Raw genomic sequence first — 22183 nt, forward strand, 5'->3', positions numbered from 1 at the left:
GCACTCCCTAGCCTGAAACTGTTCCGACTTACGTCCAAATGAATTTCGTCAGAGTTTCCAAGGATTTTTGTCTCGGTCTTGAACAAGCTGGGGTTCTGCACTCTACACTATGTGCGGCACTCTACACTATGTGCGAGCCCTTCTCTTTAAAGTCAGACGACGATTATAGAAGTGCAAGGGCTGCTGTTTGAAATTACAAGAGAGGGAAAAAGCAACTCTATTGTGTGTGTGTAAAAAAAAGTCACGATACCTACCGCAGAGAAACGGATGATTACTTAATATAATACAGGCAAACACAACTCAAAAGAAAAAACAGAATCCTTGAACTGTTAAAACCCCGCACCTACGTGTTTTAATAGGCAGAATTACTTTCAGTAACACGTCAGGTTTAAGACAGAACCTTATTCAAGACAGAAAAGTACAAAACCGTTGCCCCTCTCCCGTCTACAATATTAAAGGCGGGTTAAAAAAAATCACTTCCATCATTTAACATTATTCCCATCAGCTAGTCCCATATCACCAATCATTTATGTCGTTTGAGTTGTGTTGTAAGATCACATCACTTAACACCTTTTGTTTTTAAAACATCGTTTTTTATGTGAATCATATTCCCTTGGTCCTTTGTGGATTGTTCCTTTTTCATTATTGCATTGCACCCAGTGTTTCATGAAGAAATCTTGCGGCTCTGGCGTGTGTGTGGAATGGTATCCGGCCTCAGGCGTTTGGATTAGTCTTCATCAGCTCAATATCAGCCGCTACCATCTCCCTGACCAGTTCCTGCACACAAGCACAGCAGCATCAGCTCAGCCACCGAATCACCCGCGTTAGAAAGACACAGTGAGCTAACATTGGGAAGTGCGTGAACTTCACACACCCAAACAGTGAAAAAAAGAATGTGAAAAATTTAACAGTGGCGAAAGAAAGTGAGAGAAAAAAGAAACAGAATCTACTATTTTAACCCAAAAGTACAGATCCACAGCGTTTATTTATTTCTGTCACGGAGTTTAGGGGAGAGCGTTCAATTAAATCAGTCGTTAAGTCGTTGCAATACAGAATTTAACAGCGAGATACGGGGCCTATCTGGGGTATTCAGACACCACACAACTGTATTCAAAGAAAAACACAACCCAGCTATTGGGGTGCAGGAAAATTGAGAACTTTCAAATTCACTTCCTCAATATTTGCAACGCCCCCCCCCAAATAAAAGCCACTTACGTCAAATGCAACTTTTGGCTTCCATCCCAATTTCTGCAGCGCTTTGCTGCTGTCTCCTTGCAGAAAATCCTGGAGAAAGATGAATCACAGGGTCAACGTCAAACGACACTACACTACTGTGTTTAACAGTGTTTGCATTTTTATAGATTATTACCGCTCCTTTAGCTAAAACCTCCACAAGGCGCTCGGGTAATCGAGCCCCGCGGCAGTGAAGAGTCTCTCTGGGATGTGGCAGGTTTAAGGTCAGGGGTAAGGTTGGGGTCGAGTTGCTGACAGGTACCACCCTGACTGAGTTCCCGCTGGCGTTCAAACTGACGGAGACGGTCGAATTTGTCGCCTTTATTTGGCCGAAGAGGTTAAGGCGCCCGAAAGACTGTTTATTAAATTAGATCATCTCTCTCTCTCCCCGGCACTGAATAGAATTGCTGCTACCTTAAACACCGCTTGGCATTTCATTGGTGTTCTCAATTTCAGAGACCGTCTCAGTTACTTGCTCCCAAATATTTGAGATTGAATTAAAAAAAACTGCTTGACAATTCAAATCTGCGAAAAAGTGCCCTATGCCACTTTATAAAAAAAACAAAATTATACAGCGCCAACAATAACTTTGTTTTTAACACTACCCTTTTAAAAGAACTGAACCACGCATTTCCAACCGACTTATCCCCACACACAAACTCCACATTTACTGCCGTTCACTCAACGCTAACCTTGAACTTGCCCGAAAAAAAATCCCCAACGGATTCTGTTGTATTTATACCAATAAACAAGGTAGCTACAGAATACTGGATGCATTTAATTAAAATTACGTCTGTATTTTCCTTTCAAGTTGAATTTGATGTTTTAACTAAATAATACACTCTTAATTCGGGCCACAATAATACTGGAGGTTAAAAGGGCTCTTCAAAAATGTCAACTGATTTTCACCGCTGTGTTTTTAGTCCTGTGTTTGCCAAAGGCGCCACTATTTGCAAAACGTAGTGTATTTTTTGAACAAATGTATTCGGAGACAAAAACCATCGAAGGACAATTAAATCAAATCCGGCGAATTTCTCGGCTCCTGATCTGAATTCTTAACACTTTCGTTCCTTCTTTTTCATCCAGTATCGATTCACTTCGCCACCAAATTTTTTTTACAACATTGCCCCTAGGCTACCTCACATCAGAATCAGCACTAGCTGGTTGTTGTTGGCAGGAGAATCCAATGGAACATTACATTCATGTTGAACACTGTTTATCATTGAGACAACTGATTCCAAACAGCACAATAACCAATAACTTGGCAGGTCCATCTTAACCGAACTCATCTGTTATTCAAGTCCAAAGTACATGATTGCTTTGGCATGTTTCTGACAGGTTGTCTTGGCTTCAGTTTTCAGTTTATGAAATGGTCACTTCAGAGTATCAATGAATTACATCTAGTTCACAGATACAAAAAAGACAACGGTATATTGTACCTCACCTCAAAGAGGATATGATACAAAGAGGCAGAAGTGATGCTTCAGTTTTGGTTATTCAGCCTTAGGCCACTGCTTCAATTCTGACTGAAAGGAGTCAGATTCTTTTTTGTTTTATTTATTAAGGAAATGAATGGGGATAGGCAGGAAAGTGGAGTTGGAGATATCAAATTGGCCATGATCTCAACAAATGGCAAGTGGACTCAGTGGGCAAAACAGCCTACATCTGCTCTGAAGTTTTCTGGTCTTATACTTCAGGATACTGAACATCAGAATGGATGTACTAGACTTGGGATCAATACAGTGCTGAATAACTAGATAACCAGCAATTATGAGGACTAGTTGCATAAACTACTCCTGAAGAAGAGTAGTTATGCAATTGAAATGTTAACCGTTTTTCTCTGCATAGATGTTCAGGACCTAGTGAGTTTCTCCAGCACTTTGTTTATATTTCAGATTCCCAAACACTACACTGCTTTTATTTGCATTTTTATTCCCTTGAGTATAGAAGATTGGAGGGGCTGTTGATTTAATGAGTTTTGAAAATTATCAAGGGATCAGCTGTGGCTCAGTGAGGAGTTTTCTGGCATTTGGGGCACAAGGTTGAGAGTTCAAGTCCCACTCTGGAGATTCAAGCATAAATATCTTGGCTGACACTTTAATAATGAGGGAGTGATCTACATTCTTTTTTGGTGCTTGGTTAAACCAGGGTTCTGTTTGCCCTCACAGGTGGATGCAAGGTCTGGCAGCACCATTTTGAGAAACACCAGGGTATTTATCCCTTCTGTCCTCAGTAATAATTATCCCTCAGACAACATCACAAAGACAAATTATCTGGCTATTATCACACGGCTATTTGTATGATCTTCCCATGCACACACTATCTGTTGCATTTTCTAGACTATAACAGTGACTGCACTTCACTGGCAGAGCCCTGGACATCCTGAGGTTATGAAAGGCACTATATAAATGCAAGTCTTTTTTAAGATAGTATAGGTACAGAACACTTTCCTCTATTGGAGCGATGCAACAACAGGAGAGCACAATCTTAAAATTAGAGCTATGTCATACTACAGTGAAATCAAAAAGCAAAGAATCTTCATGCAAAGAGTGGTGGGTATCTGGAACTCATTCCCTCAAGGCACAGTTAATGTTAAGACAATTGAAAATTTTAAGTCTGGAAACCAATACATTTCTGTTAAGTAAGGATAATAATGAATACAGATAAAGAGTGAGTAATTGCTCAGGCATAGATTAGCCATTACATATATTGTAACAGATTCAAGGTATTGAATGAATGGCATTTGAACCTATTTTCTTCATCAGGACCTTGTTTAACATTAAACATTGTGATGGCAATGAAGACATGAGAACAATGTTTCAAAGCACTGACAAAATTATATTTTAAAAGACAATAGTCCTCCAAGATACCTGTTAACTAATTCAACTGTAGTTAAAGTTGTGTAATTGGTTATTCTTGTAGTGTTTCCAACTGTGGGAGCTGTTTAATACAGGGTGATGTGACATATATTAGGATACATTTATAGTCATTCAAAGCATTACTCTACAATGTTAAAATAATTGGCAACTGAAATATATTATGTTCTTCTTCTATTGCCATGAAAGTTGATTGATTTTTCTTCACTGAGCAAATTAGCTTATTTGGAATCCATTCCTGTGCTTTTTTAAAAATAGAGATGTGCACTTGTCAAATAACATGCTACTTTAATTATCTTAATTGAAAACCAAATGTGTGACAGCACAATCATCTCAGTGATAATCCCTGTTAGTTGACGATTTTCAAGAAGTCTGTTTAGCTGTAGAGAACAAGATAATAATATTTTCTATCTTTTCTAGTGTAAGGAATCACACACATGGAGTGTGAAAAGCCCACAGAAGAAATCAATTTTGCCAAAAGCAGCTGCACAACTTAGAAGAAATGGGATTGTGATTTTCACAGCCCAATTACAAGAACACATTTCATTCGGATGCAATGTTAATTTTTCTGGTTAAGTCTGCATGCATTCACACTCCTTCTGTAGGAGATATATATGCATTTTAAAATCGCTCGATAAAAATCTTAACTTCTATTTTAAATTTCACAAAAATTTCAGCACAAAAGCAGGAAGATGACAAAGTGACTTTTGATGACGTATTTTAATTATTGATTCTGAACTGATCTGTTAATTTTTGTAAAGCATTGCTAAAAGGACAGTTGTGCATGAATTGCAAGGAAGCAGAAATTTGCTTTAAGGTCCTCCACCTGTTGTCATGTACTTGGGATTACTTACTGTCAGAATCAGGCACTGTTGGGAAAAGCATTTAATCCAGCCACTTAAATTGGAGAATAAGCACAGAAACAGGAAAGGCAGTGGAGTGAAAAAAGATTTTTTCGCTTAAGATCTTATCAAAGCACCAAACAACAATCACTCAGTGTGCAAACATGACTACCTGACAAATATCTCCAAGTTCTTTGGACTGTGATTTTATATTTGGCTAAGTACAACTGCTCCACAGTGCATTTGGTAGTTCCACACACAGATTGGCTGTCTTTTCAGAATACTGGACTCTTTGACGAAGAAGCACTTTGTTGGAAACTTTGGTTAAAATGCATAGTAACTAAATTTTCTAAAGGCTAAGTGCTTATTTAAGTACCTTTTTTTTAAACTTAAGTACATGAAACAGTGTACTAACCTCACTTTCACCACTAATCATTCTACGACCATAGTCCCAACTCACTCCTTTATTTCCAAATTGTTTTTTAATTTCTTAACAGAGTGTTGTCATATATTTCCTTCACTATATACAGTTTACATCCTGCAGTGTGTCAGAATAACTTGTAGATTTTTCTGGTCAGTGGCATTTAAGTGGTACCACTGCAGCTGCCTGTCGCCTCAATGGCTTGTGAAGACTTAGCCAGAATTCCAAATTTTACATCACTTTGAAAAATTAGATCTTGTAATTATGAAAGTATGAAAACAAGCTCATCTATTAATTAATTCCTTAAAAATAGAATTGCCAAAAATATCATTCCACAATTTTTTAAATTTTTGTTCACTTATTAGATTCCACATGTTTAATGATGTCTGAATCATATTTATATGCATTTTAATTTGAATTTTCCATTAATTCAAAATTAGCAATGCAGCTAATATAATAAAATAGAACTGAGCTAATACTAAATTAGCAAATAATTTAAACACCTATAATTGAAAACTGGACATTGTCCTTTTATTTAAGCAGTACTTGTTGACATAGTTAGGGAAAAAGGAGTTATTGATCTTGATAGTATGAGAGTGCTAAATTGACACAAAAAGAGATGCAAGATTTGATTGCATAGTAGAAAGACAGTGGAGTTTATCACTGGTACCACTATTGTCCTCTACTGGTAGTAATCCACTACAACTTTGCCTACAATTGAAAAAAAAACTTCAATGGTTGTAAAGGGCTCTGTGACGTCTTGAAGTTGTGATAAATGCTATATAAATGCAAATCTTGGTGCAGCCAGAGTAGCAAAAATTCAATAAATTTGTTGTTGTCATGACTGCTATTACTTCAACTGTTGAAACTGGCAGAAAACCAGCCATGCTCTGGGATAAGTAAAAGCAAAAGTGCTGGAGAACATCAGCAGGTCTGGCAATATCCATGAAGAGAGAAACAGAATTACCATTTTGAGTCCATATGTCTCCTCATCAGAACTGTAGTAGTTATAGAGTTCTGAGTTCTAAAGAAAAATCATTCTAGACTCGAAACATTAATTCTGTTTCTCGCTCTACAAATACTGCCAGATATGCTGGGTTTCCTCATCACTTTCTATTTTTATTTCAGATTTCTAACATTTGCAGCATTTTGCTTTTATATGCTCTGGGACAAACTGTTCCAAGGTTTTACTTTTAGCAGACTGATGATAAGCAAATGTTATGTTTTTAAAAGGTTGGCCATATTTAACGTACTCATTTTGAATAGCAAAATATTGGGAATGGGTGAACTCTAGAGCATCCTGCCCTATGATAACAATGGTTTTCTATTGCTAGCCAGGATTCCTGATTTTAGAAATGAGTGAAAAGTAAGTTTGCAGTGTGAAGGCCAAGAATGCATATTGGAAAAATGGGCAGCGCTAAACTGGTTGCTGGAAAAATTCATCCCAAAAGATTAATTCAAGAGTGCACCAGGTTTTAATTTCAACTACCTCATAACACAAGCTTAGTAATTATTCCAGGCAAGATAACACTAAATCTTTTGTATATTTAAAGTATTTTTTTCTGTGGTACATGTTGAAGAAGTAAGTGTATTACATGTAGCTCACAATGGTGAATGAGTGAGAACACTGCCTAAGCACCAGTGAATTGGTGACAATTCAGTACTGGAAATCCACATTTTACTTTTGGCTTTAGACAAATTTTTATTAAGACCGAATTTTGATCTGAATATACCGGTTCAATACTGATTCAATACCAGTACCATTTTTGATATGTGTGTAAAATTATATTCATTGCACTCTAACTGGAGACATAATTACATGTGTTCTTAAATGCATACAAGTAACTTCCACTTCATCTAAAATTGCCAATATGTGAATTTATAAAGGAGCAGATGGAGTATAAAGGCATTTTTATCAGTTCAAAACTAAATTGCATTCCTTGTATTGACTCAGTAGATTTGAATAAAGCACGAGTCATGTTGAATAGGCATATCCCAGATTTACTCCTGTAGCTATGTTGATCACAGATGGATTCTTGGTAAGGATGCTTCTAATTAAATTCAGTGCTCCCATTTTAACTAGCAAGAAACTAACATTCCTGATTCTTACTGCCAATTATTGAACTTACAGACAGTGAGCACATGAGAACATCAAACAAGCACATCCATTGCGATGCTCTGTGTGGTCAAGTAACTAGCTTACATTCACACATGCGTTAAGATCACTTGGGAAATGTGCAAGAAGGTGGTCAATGTCTGTGGAACCATAACCCTATTAAGGAGTAAATAGCTTAAGTGGAGGGATAGAGAAAAAAACTGTGACCATGTACAAAATGAAAAATGGTTAAGTAGCTTTTAATGTTAAATTGCACTTTGTTTGGCGCAATACGCTACAAATGATGTGTGACACAAAAGGTGGCAAACCATAACATATAAATTTGGCTTGAACATCAGCACAAAATAAGTAATCACTAAATGGTAGCCTGTTTTACACTCAGCTCAATTTTCTTTTCCTTTGGCATCAATTGCAAAATGGGTTATCAACTTGCAGTCAACAGTTTTGCAAGACTGCTCAAGATTAACTTGCACATGCTCCAAAGTTTGCGACTTTAACTTAGCTTTTTAAAATGTTTTTCGAGAGTTCCAGATGCAGGGTGACCATCATTGGATGTTAAAACTTCTGGAATGATTTCTGCATATTTTAGTGCTTCATGACTCTCTGTAATATATCTTTCAGGGTATGCTGCTTCAATGACTAGCTTCTAATTGTAAGGTCAGAGCCATTTTTCATACGTGTCTCAATGTTCGATTGGCTCTAAGACACATTCAATCTGCTATTTCTGAAGTCATAATATTTCAACTGGCCACAGCTTCAGAGCATTCAGAAATTAATAATTTAATAAACCACAATTAATCAATGACAACTCTGCCTAGTGCTATCATTTCAGCATAAGAACTCAAAAGATGATGTTGCTGTTTGCATTTGCGTGAATACCCCGAACATGTAATGCACTAATATGTGCTGAGAAAACTCATTTAATTTATAAAAGTGTGCAACAATGAATATTATGCATCACAAATCTCTAAGACCTTTGAAAAATACCTAGACCATGACTACTTATTATTTCAGATGCAATTATTTCCACAGGGAAATATAATAAATCACAGGAGAAAGTAACTATGCAAATATTACACAAAATGCAATGTAGATACCCAGTGAAATAGCTGAAATAATGGACAGTCTTTTAAACATATAAAGATATCAGTTACATTTCTAATATATAAATATTTAAGATGACAAAGCTATTAGCATACAATAACACAAATTTGAACTTTACAACCTCATAGCAACATTGTCACAATGACACATCAAGATGGGACAACCTCTCCCCAGAAGATATTGTTGACGTCTGGTAGCTGGTTCAAGAGTTTACCAGTTAATCGTCTTGTAAAGGTTCCTCTGCCTACCCCTCAGCCTGGACCATTGCAGAGCAGAGGTGGACTGCAGGAGAGGACCCCAAAAGGATAGAAGCAAAAAAGACAAAGAGGATTTTTAAGAATGTTTATTTAGTTAACTCTATAAAGAACTGTTCACAGATTATATTCTACATTAAAGTAGCAATTTCAAACATTGAATTGACAGTTTATATATTTTGATAAAATTATTGAAAAGCTGAAAGATTTTTTGTGTTACACTACAGTTTAATACTCAGATTAAACTCATCAAAAATGCATGTGGAATGTATGGTGACATTTGCTCTGATCTGTTTTCTCACTAGTTACAGCCTGTGGCAGTGATTTCAATATTAAAAGAGCAGCTGTATGCAAAAGAGTTTTGGTCTTTTTGATGTTGATTCTAAACTTTTAAAATAATTTAAATTCCCAGGAATGCTCGCATCAACTTCTAAATTTAAAAATGATAAAATACTGCAGATGCTTGTCACTGAGTCATGGAGTTGTAGAGACGTACAGCATGGAAACAGATCCTTTGGTCCAACTCGTCCATGCCAACTAAATATCCTAAATTAATATAGTCCCATTTACCAGCATTTGGCCCATATCCCTTTAAACCTTTCTTATTCATATACCTATCCAGATGCCTTTTAAATGTTGTAATGGTACCAGCTTCCACCACTTCGTCTGGCAGCTCATTCCATTCACGCACTTCGCTCTGTGTGAAAAAAGTTGCCCTTAGGTCCTTTTTAAATCTTTCCCCTCTCACCTTCAACGTATGATCTCTAGTTTTGGACTCCCCAACCCTGGGAAAAAGACCTTGACTATTCACCCTATCCATGCCCCTCATGATTTTAAAAACCTCTAAAAGATCACCCCTCACCCTCTGTTGCTGCAGGGAAAATAGCACCAGCCTATTCAGCCTCTTCCTATAGCTCAAACCCTCCAACCTTGGCAACACATCCTTGTGAATCTTTTTCTGAACCCTTTCAAGTTTGGCAACATTTTTCCCAAAGAAAGGAGACCAGAACTGGACATAGTATTCCAAAAGTAGCCTGACCAATGTCCTGTACAGCCGCAACATGACATTCTGGCTCCTATACTTAACGCACTGACCCCCAATAAAGGCAAACATACCAAACGCCTTCTTCGCTTCCCTGTCTACCTTTGAGTAGATTACTGTCATCTGTGATCTGGTCATGTATTTACATCATAATGGTTGTTCATTAACTTCAAGATTTTGGTGAAGTTATCTTAAATGTTTACACCTAACTTTATAATAATACACCAAGTCTTTGATTGCATTTTATGGAATGGTCATTCACGTGAGTAAAATCTGAAGTAGCATCAAAATAATTCATTAGCAATAGCAAACCAAAATGCCTGTGTGGGCGGAATGTCTTGAAAACAAATTCAGTAATACAGCAAACAGATAAGGACTGAATACTTTATTTCTGTGACTAGTGAAAAGAAATCAATAGCCACAAGGCTGGACTAACTGATCATCAGGGTGTGAGTCAAAATTTACAAACACAGACATGCCACTAATAGGCATTTGCCAAAGGAGCATGACCAAATTGCAAATTTATATATTAAAAAAAATGTGTATCTCACCAGTAGTGGTTCAGGAATTCTGTGATAAGAGTCACAAGTGGCATTTGTGTTTGAATTTCTTCCTTTCATATGGGGGCAGAGTAGTGGAATAAACCAGGCACCAAGGGAATGAAGGAATGCTGGTATGTATTTTTTTTTGGATTGTGAGAGAAATCTATATCAGCATGGCATGAGTGGGCACGTTCAACACGGTGGGGCCAGGGCTTAAATTCTGCTTTAGAATATTAAGGTTTTTATAATATTGACCCATAAATAGCTCTGAACAAAATAAAGCTCTGCATTTTCTACAAGCCAGTCACAAACCAGTGTGACTCATTTCAGATCAAGGACTAATTTCCTTCCCTCTAGTTTCATAGTTAAGTTTACTTCAGCATTCTTATCTTATCAGTATCATAATCTCACATTTCATCAAGTCTAAACAAGGATCCCACCTCACAAAAAAAACTCATTTCACTCTATGCCTTTATATAAGCACAAACTGACCTAGAAAACAGAGCCTGTTTAATGAGCAAGGGTGATAAGAGATTGGGGGGGTGGGGGTGGAGGTGTGTGGAAATACACAGTTAACTGTCTGGTCTGCTCAGGAAGTTGCAAATCAGTGGTATTGTCCATCAGGGGGGCTGACAGAATGCCGCCAGTGCCCAAACAATGCTTGAGCTCCACTTTGGGGAAATGAAGTCAGTCAGCGCCGGCTTTGACAAGCGCACTGACAAAGGAGATAAACCACAAACAGGACAAAACAAGGGATACTGGGATATGGACTTCGAAAGAATGCCAATTACACAGGAGCCTGTTATGCCAGACAATACTGCTTTTGCTTCATCATATGGAGTAGCTGAAGGAATCCTATTAAACACAGGTTTCACAGTCGCATCTTAACTTGGCAACAGATTGTCAGAAGCCATGCAATGAATATGTACTGAGTAAAAGTAAAACTTAGGAGTCTGCTAATCCCGCTCAGAGAGCTCTCTTAACTAAGCTCCACAAAGGAGGAAGTCAAGGCACCAACCTTTCACATTACATCATATAAAAGCCTCATTTATCACCAGCCAACATACATCTAGAAAATCATAACATCCTTTCAGGAAAATCATGTGGAAAATAATCAGATTTACTTCAGCGAAAGCTTTCCGTATCAAGGTCCAACTTCTGACACTGTTACTGTAAACTTGTGCAAGTGTATTTCAACAACCAATCAAGATTAATGGAAAAAGTCCCTCATGGTGTGCTATTAAACTCTACCACTGGTAAAAACTCAATACTAAAGTCAACCATCTCATCAGACAGCCAGAAGGCAATCTTAACTCTAGAAGGAAGTCAGGCAGGAATGAAACATCATCTGTCTATGGTGTATGTTCATTAAGGATTGATTCTGCTTTAGGATCTCATTAGGTTTAAGCCCCACAGAACAAAAAGTTTCCAAGTTTATCAAAGGTCCATGTTGAGTTGACTGATCACAACTGCAGCCAATTTAAGGACACTAGAGATCTTGTGCCTGATTGATAAAGAGTAAATTTGACTGGAAGTGCAAATTTGTGAACACCATAGACCCACAGGAGAGTTTACTCATGATGTCCTCTGTAAATTATTAGCCTGGCAACTGTGCCAAGACCGACTTGAGCGAAAGTGCAACTGTTGGCCTTAACTACTGCACTTGAAATGTCAATACCTTTCAGAAACCCATCTTGGATACATAGAGATAATAAAATTAATCTGATTTAATGACATCTGCCTGCAAGTGCTGTGCACACAAATAAAAACTTCCTGTCTTACACACAGTGTAATAGTTGAAGTTACATTGTTTTGTATATTACAAAGGAAAGCAGATGCTGGCAATGAACAGGATACAAGTATTAACAGGCCTACACTAATACAGGTACATGATACAGGTCAGGGGTCAGGTTTTGTCAGTTCAAGTGCCAGATCGACAAATCATTTCCACCTGTGGATTCCCTCTCCTCTCAAGCAGTAAAACAAGAGATTGTGGCAAAATGCGTTCCACAAAACACTAACTGTTCTTTCCTTCAAGCATGGCATATTAAAAGCAAATTACTGCAATGGAAAACAAAAGGACCTTCTCACTAATGGATGTTGTAAACTACTCAATAAATAAAACACATAAAATGTGATCAGAAACCCAAAGAAGGAATTGTTTTGTTGCAGATACTTCATAAAATTCAGACTTATTAATGATGCAAAGCTCCAAGGAAATAAATAATTTTAAATAAATTTCATGCTGTGATGGGACTTTCTTTATTTTATTACCTTATTAAAACTACCTGGAAATAAAAATGTACAGGCTTTTCTTATATAGACAATGATAAATTGAGTCTCTGTCTCATTCTGGTCTTCAGCGTTGCTTAGTTACAAAGTAGAAATTAACAAGCCTGAAACAACACAGAATACTGCGTTAACTGCGTTTCTGCTCATCTATGCATGATCCTTAAACTACCAACAAAACATTTTCTGTTCTCCCTTTCCCCTGCCCCACTTTCCACTAGTGATAAAAAAAGTCAGACAGAAGATCAAATTCAAGGATCTTTTGCTCAATAAATTGGCTGCTAAAGTTGTTTAACACAACCTCGAGGATGAATTTACCCACCATCCATTAAGTCTTCCCACTCACCTGTGGGAAGAAAGTTACCTCTGGTCAGTGCTTGTCCCTGGACCCAGGGCATGGAGAACAACAGAAACAGCACAACTCCCACCAACTTCGTTTGCTGGGCCACCCATGTATTTGATGATTATTTTGTGCCCTCTGGGCATGTTCTCTCACTCTGGGAATAAATTGGTTTAGTTCAGCATTTTACAGTAGGAAGTTGGTCTGATTGAATAGTTGAGATATCCAGCAAAACACTTAGTTCTCTAATATCATGAAATCCTCTTTTAAAAGAAAAGATTAAACTACTAAAATGATCAGGATTCATTTCTTTTTCCTTTTAAAATCACCTTTTCCGCAGATTTTGAAATAAAATGCTTAAAGAGCGTAACAAAACCATGTGGTATAATGGTTTGGAAGAACCACTATGTTGAACAACAGAGAAATTATTCTAAGCAATATTTATAGCAAACATGTTACTAAGTTGAAATTATGCTGTATGCTATTGATAATAAATAAATGAGGAAATTGCAGGAGCATTAATTATAATTTTTCAGAGCTCTCTGAATTTGTGAATTGTGTTTTGGAATTTGAATATTTGTAAATTTTATTTAATTATTTATGAAGAGAAGGAAGGTGAGGTTAGACAACTGCTGACCTGTCAGTTTTGCATCAATTGCAGGTGAAATTATTGCAATCTATCATCAGAAACTGAGTTCAGCATTTGGACAAGTACTAGCCAATCAAGGACAGAAAGCCTAAATTTGTAAATAATAAATCTGATTGTAGCTAAATTTCGTAAAGGAGGTCTCTAGCATGGTGGATAGGGTAATGTATAGCCGTTGTCTATAAAAATGATTTGATAATTGTGGTGATTGTAACAAGGTCAGCCAGGTGGATCTCATAGAATATGTGTTCCGTGAATGGGGCTGCTAACCTGGTCCAATCAGGGAGCCCTGGCAGACAGATATAAACAGGAGCATGAGAGATTCTGCTCACTCGGAGCTGGCTCTGATGAAGCCAAACCAGTGTCAAATACTATGCATGTGTAAATAAAGGAGAATTGTTTATGAGAACGATCCCAGGAATGAAAGGCTTAACATATGAGTTTAGAAGGATGAGGGGCAATCTAATTGAAACTTACAAAATACTGAACAGCCTGGACAGAGTGGACGCTGGGAAGATGTTTCCATTGGCAGGAGAGACTAGGACCTGAGGGCACAGCCTCAGAATAAAGGAAAGGCCGTTTAGAATGGAGATATGAAGAAACGTCTTCAGCCAGACAGTGCTGAATCTGTGGAATCCATTGCCTCAGAGGGTGGTAGAGGCCAGGTCGTTGAGTATATTTAAGATAGGTTCTTGACTGTTAAGGGGATCAAAGGTCCAGGGAGAAAGCGGGAGAATGGGGCTGAAAAACTTATCAGCCATGATTGAATGGCGGAGCAGACGCAATGGGCCGAATGGCCTAATTTCTGCTCCTATGTCTTACTGGACACTAGCCTCAGTAGAGTTATTTCAATAAGGATTCACACAAGATATTTTTACTTAAAATGAAAGGATGTAGGATTTGAAGTCACCTTGTGATATATGTTAGTAAATTGTTTGGATGGTAAAACAGAGGGAGCAGGGATAGAGGATATACTCTCTGATTGACAGACTGTGACAAGTGGTGTTCCACAGTTATCTCTAAATGTAATATCAGAACCAACTGGTGGGTCCAAATGGCCTACCCATGTTCCTGATTTCTGATGTGATAATGTGCTTTGATACTACTGTTAGAGATAGACAAATTGACACTGGAATAAACAAATATACATTGCTTTAATTTCATGGCATAATGAGTTCACTAACTTTTCTGAGCTAACTCTCCCGTGAAATCCTTTTACTTCAATTGAAAGAAACCGCTGGTGTAAAATTGAAGGATATTAAAGATAATTCCTTGAAACCTGATTTATAAATATGCTACGGGCAAGACTTTCTTTCCGGAAGATTCTGAAATCTATTAAAGTCGCAAAGACTGCCAAGGGAATTAAACAAAGTTAGTTGATCATCCATGATGTTGATCCTGGGCAAAAACATTAACAGACTATTAGATTTAATCTACTGTGCTATTCCATCATTATTTGTACTTCGTATGCTCCTGGTGCCAATTTACATTTTGTAAATTTCTTTCTTCTCCTCTTATATTTGACTTGTAATCTTCCGTTTACTTTTATACTCAATTATCATTTTTTTTGATCCCTTCTTTTGCTTAAAATATGGTTACTTGTGCAAAATTATATTTAATCTTCTTCATGTGTTTTCTTTTAAATCACGTAATAGCGTAAAAGCATCAACTATGATTAAATTCTTTCCTAAATCAATTAATATGTCCATTGTGCTTAGAAAATACATGGTACAGAAGGGAGTGAATGTGAATATGAATTGAATAAGGACCAAAGAAAAGCAAACAGCACTACTGAAGTACGGACAGCAAAAGGGTTGAAGTTTATTAGGAGGAACACCAGTGACAAGGTCGTTAGGAGTACAACAGGGATAGGATGTTCACTATATGAGTAAGGTGAAATCTGATTTCTTGGTTATCAAAGATTCAGAGATGTATACAGCATAGAGGGGACCACTCAGACCATCGTACTTGCCCCAGTTCTTTGAAAGATCTATCCAATTTGTTTCATATTACCCTGCCTTGTCTCCATTGAGACTGGAAACACATAACGAGATAAAGACTAAATGCAATGAGGAGCATATGTTAACGTGGTGATTTGGCACTGGTGGACTATATGGTTCAGGTTTTTCTAAAGGTTTAATTCAAATTAACAATCAGATTCTAACAAACTTTAGAACTGCAAGCTAGTTAAAAAGCCTGGCATAACAGAAACAGGAAAGTGGAGTTGATACCACAACCAGATCAGCCAATGAGTTTAGTGAATGTTGAAGCATGCTTTTGGGGTAGTCTGGCCTAAGTTCTATGTTTCATGTTCCTATGATGCAGATAATGGTAACCAGAATGTGATAGGAAGGGACAGAGTGTGCACATGTAACAGTGCATAGGCAAATACGCAGAGTTGGAAAAATGGCCTTAACTTAACAGAGGGAGAAAAAGTCAAGGGAGGTTTATAAATCCAATGATAATATTGATGGAATAGAAAAGTGGAATAGAAAGAGGCAAAGAATTTATTGATAGAAGAAAATTGCAGTGGGATTCTGGACTTCTTGAACACCCCACACCGCACCTCCTAAACTAAAAAGTCAGAGACTAACCAGCGAAGAAAATACCTGCTCTGTAGGAATAAAATGCTAGAAGTGGCATTAACAGACGTGGTTTTGAGGAGGCCCTTCCCCTCTGAAGCAGCTGGGCATTCTGATTGGTGGTAGCCCAAACAGACCTGCCAGTGGTAGAGCTCGGGGCTGGCAAGTGCACACAAAAGAGAGCCATGGACTGCGGCATGTCAGGAGTTTGGGGAGGGTATTGGGCTTAGAGAAGGTGGGGTTGAAGTATAGGCAAATAGAAGGGCAAAGGAAATCATCTAAAGATCATACCCCAATCCTGCCTGACATTTGAAAAATCATTTAAAAAATGGCGGGCCCACTTTTGCTGGGATCAATATAGCTTTTAACAAGCTCACTTGACCTTCAATTATTTACTTACACATGGTGGTGCAGTATTGATTTCAGTTACAGCGTACCCTCCGTATTGTGGGTGTGGATGGTGGGGGGAATCTCACAGGTGGGTGGCTAGATAGTGACCTAGGCATTTGTCCTATTTTACATGACTGCTCCCAATGGAGGCACATAACATGCAGCAACTCAGTTGGCTGCATGCCTGGATTGCAATGCAGAGTGACAACCACAGTGTGGATACACTGTCTACAGTTAACACGAAGGACTCTTCTTCTCAACCACTCCCCTCACTGAGATGTAGTGATCCTCAGATTAAACCACCACCAGTTATTTGTCTCTAATGAGAGAGCAGCCCTACAATTATGGTGACTTAACCTCACTTTTTAATATGCAGCTCTATGTTTACAAGGTGAAAAAGGTTGGAAAATAAATTTTCCAGGGAACTGGAATTTTGAAAGGACAGGCAGAATGTCAAAAGTAGTATGGTAGCCCTGATGATAAAGGCTGTCCAAAGTTATGAGAGAGTCAGGATCTTGGCTCAGAAAGTAAGGAAATAGAATCAGTACAAATGAAGATTAGTAATAGAAAGGATCATAAAACACTGATAAGAAAAGTCTATAGGTCCATTGATAGCAGTTAGCTACTGTATGAAACATCAAACAAGAAATTATTGGAGATCATAACAAAGGCAACATAATAAGTAGCAGGTAACATTCTCATCACACGCATTCCGAGCAATGACCATTTCTAACGAGACAGAATCGAACCATTGCCTCTTGGTATTCAATGACATTACCGTCACTTATCTCATTTCTTGCCTTCCCAGTGCCTGCCTACCATCCTTAAGGCACAAGTCAAGAGTCTGAATGAATACTCTGTTCTTGCCTCGACAAATGAAGTGCCAACAACACTAAAGAGGTTCCACACCATCCAAGACAAAGCTATCCACTTGATTAGCTCACAGACTAGTTTCAACATTCAGTTCCATCACCACCATTTGACAGTAGTAGCAGTATGTACCACATAGCTCACTGACTCTATTAACTCACCAAGCCTCTTTTGACAGTGCTTTCCAAACCTGTGCCCCTGGAACCATAACATCAGTCCTTCAATACCACTGGGTCAAAATCCTGGAACTTACTTCCTAACAATATTGTAGGTGTCCTATACCTCAAGGACTGTGTGAATCAAGAAGGCAGCTCATCAACATCTTCTCCAGGTAATTAGGGATGGCAAATAAATGTTGGTCTGGCTAGTGATGCCCACATTCGATACAAGTAGAAAGAAAATGTTGTGGGGAGCCTTTAATTTGATTGGAACAATCAAATTGGTAAAAGTGGTCTAGAAGATGAGTTCATAGAATGGTGTTGTGACAATTTCTTGGAGCAGTACGAGTGGAACTAACTGGGGATAAAACGATGTTAGATCTAGTATTGTGTGATGAGGTAGGGTTAATTAATAAAAATAGCAGAATGACAGTAAAAGATCCATTGGGAAATTGTTATCATGATTCAGTTGAATTCCTAATATTGGAATTGATGAATTCCAAACACAAACAAGAATCTTAACAGCTTAAAAAAAAGCATGTTGCATAGTAATGAGCTGAGCATCTACTAAGGTTGATTGAGTAAATAGACAAAAAAGTAAGGCAGCAAATAAAATAACTCAAAGCATAAAGAAACAATCCAAAACATTCAAAAACAGAAGCTCAATGCAAAAGATCTATCTATGGTTCACTATGAAGGTCAGGGACAGTAGTTAATTAAAAGAAGACATTGTAGTGGAAATAATGCTTCTGATGCTCCCTGACTTGTCTTGTTAACCAATTTAATGGTACAATATTAGAATTTGTGAGACTGTCATATCAAGAATTTCTGATGGTTGTGCTCATTTAATTTGTATAATGTGTAGTGGAGCATTCACATAATAAAAAACGTCCTGAGTGTTATTCTAGTGCCACTGGCTGCTCCTTCCTATGGCATGTGAGTTGGGAGTCAATGGCATTTTACCAGCTGCTGGCTTAAGTGAATCTGATGATTTAACAGTGGGATTGCTGTTATCACTAGTATCACAATGTGGTGACACTAGCACAGTGTAAAATCAATAGGAATCAATATTAGTGAGTTAAATAGTCCTAATGCATGCATTAAACTTGCTTTTTTTAATATTCCTAATTCATAGTTTCTTTGTCAGCCAAAGTTTGGTTCTTTTCAAATTTATTATTGCCCATCCAGACTTGAGATCAGTTAAATGTTACTTTAGTTAATACCTTGCTGCACAAAAGCATCCCAGGGTGATCAACTTTGCTTGGCATGCACAGTCAAGAAGAAAATTTCACTGTGGGAAATTGTGGGTTTGGAATTCCACCTTGCCACTCTGAGGTGCAGTGTTTTGGAACTGTTAGAACATTGCATCATGCTGCAGAGACTTCGGGTGAGAATAGAAGCGTTCTCAGCTGTGATGTTCTGGAGTCAAATAGCCTGCCGGCACTCAATGTCTAGACTCTTACATACTTGGCTAAGGTACTGGAGGGCAACGGATGTCTATAGAGCCATACACCAGCAAGAATCAGTGCCTTCAGGAGAGGAGGGAAGAAACGTAGAAGAGGAAAAATATACACATATGGACAGTATTGCGCAAACATTTAGAAAACTGAGGTTTACTTATATCTGTTGGCATTACGCCATTGACTATATCTGTTGCCACTATGCATTAATGCCACAAATATTGTAACATTCAGACTAAGTTGAAACAGATATGTGAACGGAAATATACATCCATCAAACTAATTGCCCAAGTCTGAAAAAAAAAGTTAGATTACAAATGTTATTCAAACTTTTGCCTCAAGAATTTTGTGCTATTGTTTTTGGTGTGCACTTTTGGCACACTGTGGTAGCCTGCTGTCCAAGGCTGCAATCCTATCATGCTATCATGTTGATTTTCATGATATCTTATTCCTTATATTTAGACACTTCATTCCTTAAGCTCTACTTCAAGGTAATAATGCATTCGACTGAAACCTAAAAATAATTAGTTTATCAATTACTTTTCACAAGCAGTGCTAATTGTCACTATTAAAGGATTAACATGAAAATTAACACTGGTGCTTCAGTGCAATTTAGTTAAGCTTTCAATCAAGAAGGTTAAAAAATATTTTTGTCAGTTTGTGCTCTCCATCAAGGTGTCAGTGTTAGCATTGGCATCCAGGATCAGAAACTATCACTGTCATGTCAGATGTAGCAGACATAAAATTCTGGAACTATAACAGAAGGGGATCACTTACACTGAAAGTTTTATACAGTAGTTTCCATTTTTCTGACACGTCATCCATTTTTTACATTTTTAATTTAAAAAATGTACTTAACCACTCTCCTTTTCAAAACTGTTACCTATTTTTTTTAAAATCCACCACTTCTCATCATACTTCCTAATATGTTCTTTTTGATCTCAGCATCCATTTCTGTCTGACTACGCCTCTATGAAATGCCTTGGGATATTGGTCTATGTTAAAGGTGCGTCATAATTATGGGTCATTGTTGCTTCCACCACTGGTTATGGTATGTCCTATCATATCTCTGTTGAAGAAAATCTTCTAACCTCCTCATCTTTTTGACAGTGGTCTTAAGTTTATTCTTTTTAGCTACGAACCCATTGGCCAGTGGAAATAGAGACAACAAGGTGCAGGGCTGGATGAACAAAGCAGGCCAAGCAGCATCATAGGAGCAGAGAGGCTGATGTTTCGGGCCTAGACCCTTCATCAGAAAAGGGGGAGGGGAAGGGGATTCTGAAATAAATAGGGAGAGAGTGGGAGGAGGATAGAAGAGGGATAGAGGAGAGGATAGGTGGAGAGGAAACAAACAGGTCGAAGAGGCGGGGATGGAGCCAGTAAGGTGAGTGTTGGTGGGAAGTTAGGAAGGGGATAGGTCAGTCCAGGGAGGATGGACAGGTCAAGGGGGCGGGATGAGGTTGGTCGGTAGGAGATGGAGGTGCGGCTTGAGGTGGGACAAGGGGATAGGTGGGAGGAAGAACAGGTTAGGGAGGCAGGGACGAGCTGGACTGGTTTTGGGATGCGGTAGGGGGAGGGGAGATTTTGAAACTTGTGAAATCCACATTGATACCATTGGGCTGCAGGGCTCCCAAGCGGAATATGAGTTGCTGTTCCTGCAACCTTCGGGTGGCATCGTTGTGGCACTGCAGGAGGCCCAGGATGGACATGTCGTCTGAGGAATGGGAGGGGGAGTTGAAATGGTTCGCAACTGGGAGGTGCAGTTGTTTATTGCGAACCGAGTGTAGGTGTTCTGCAAAGCGGTCCCGGAGCCTCCGCTTGGTTTCCCCGATGTAGAGGAAGCCACACCGGGTACAGCGGATGCAGTATACCACATTGGCAGATGTGCAGATGAACATCTGCTTGATGTGGAAAGTCTTCTTGGGGCCTGGGATGGGGGTGAGGGAGGAGGTGTGGGGGCAGGTGTAGCACTTCCTGCGGTTGCAGGGAAAAGTGCCGGGTGTGGTGGAGCTGGAGGGGAGTATGGAGTGGACAAGGGACTCACAGAGAGAGTTGTCCCTCCGGAAAGCAGATAAGGGTGGGGAGGGAAAGATGTCTTTGGTGGTGGGGTCGGATTGCAGATGGCGGAAGTGTCGGAGGATGATGCGTTGGATCCAGAGGTTGGTGGGGTGGTACGTGAGGACGAGGGGGATTCTTTTTTGGTTCTTATTGCGTGGACGGGGTGTGAGGGATGAGTTGCGGGAGATGTGGGAGACACGGTTGAGGGCGTTCTCAACCACCGAGGGGGGAAGTTACGGTCCTTGAAAAACGAGGACAACTGAGATGTACGGGAGTGGAATGCCTCATCCTGGGAGCAGATGCGGCGGAGGCGAAGGAATTGGGAATAGGGGATAGCATTTTTGCAGGAAGGTGGGTGGGAGGAGGAGTATTCTAGGTAGCTATGGGAGTCGGTGGGCTTGAAATGAATATCGGTTTCTAGGTGGTTGCCCGATATGGAGACAGAGAGGTCCAGGAAGGGGAGAGAGGTGTTAGAGATGGTCCAGGTAAACTTAAGGTTGGGGTGGAAGGTGTTAGTGAAGTGGATGAACTGTTCGAGTTCCTCGTGGGAGCACGAGGCGGCGCCGATACAGTCGTCAATGTAACGGAGGAAAAGGTGGGGTTTAGGGCCGGTGTAGGTACGGAAGAGGGATTGTTCCATGTAACCTACAAAGAGGCAGGCATAGCTTGGGCCCATGCGGGTACCCATGGCTACCCCCTTTGTCTGTAGGAAGTGGGAGGAATTGAAAGAGAAGTTGTTGAGTGTGAGGACGAGTTCGGCTAAGCGGATGAGGGTATCAGTGGAGGGGGACTGGTCGGGCCTGTGGGACAGGAAGAAGCAGAGGGCCTTAAGGCCATCTGCATGGGGAATGCAGGTGTAGAGGGACTGGACGTCCATGGTAAAGATGAGGTGTTGGGGACCGGGGAATTGGAAGTTCTGGAGGAGGTGGAGGGCGTGGGTGGTGTCACGGACATAGGTAG

The 22183-nt window shown here is 39.2% G+C and overlaps 1 protein-coding gene across 4 annotated transcripts in view; it reads right to left on the reverse strand.

Moving 5' to 3' along the window:
• Positions 1 to 324: 324 nt before the first annotated feature.
• LOC109928285 (GDP-mannose 4,6 dehydratase-like) overlaps positions 325 to 22183 on the reverse strand; it is a 180481-nt gene continuing 158622 nt past the window's right edge. For all 4 annotated transcript variants that reach the window (XM_048618489.1, XM_048618462.1, XM_048618479.1 and 1 more), the window contains exons 4-5: positions 1216 to 1284; positions 325 to 777 (exon numbers count right to left, since the gene is read on the reverse strand). In XM_048618489.1, coding sequence (XP_048474446.1) covers positions 715 to 777; positions 1216 to 1284 — 132 coding nt within the window. In that variant the 3' untranslated portion in view covers positions 325 to 714. The remainder of the gene's footprint in view (positions 778 to 1215; positions 1285 to 22183) is intronic.

The sequence above is a fragment of the Rhincodon typus genome, chromosome 2, assembly GCF_021869965.1.
Source record: "Rhincodon typus isolate 14 chromosome 2, sRhiTyp1.1, whole genome shotgun sequence".
Lineage (NCBI taxonomy): Eukaryota > Metazoa > Chordata > Chondrichthyes > Orectolobiformes > Rhincodontidae > Rhincodon > Rhincodon typus.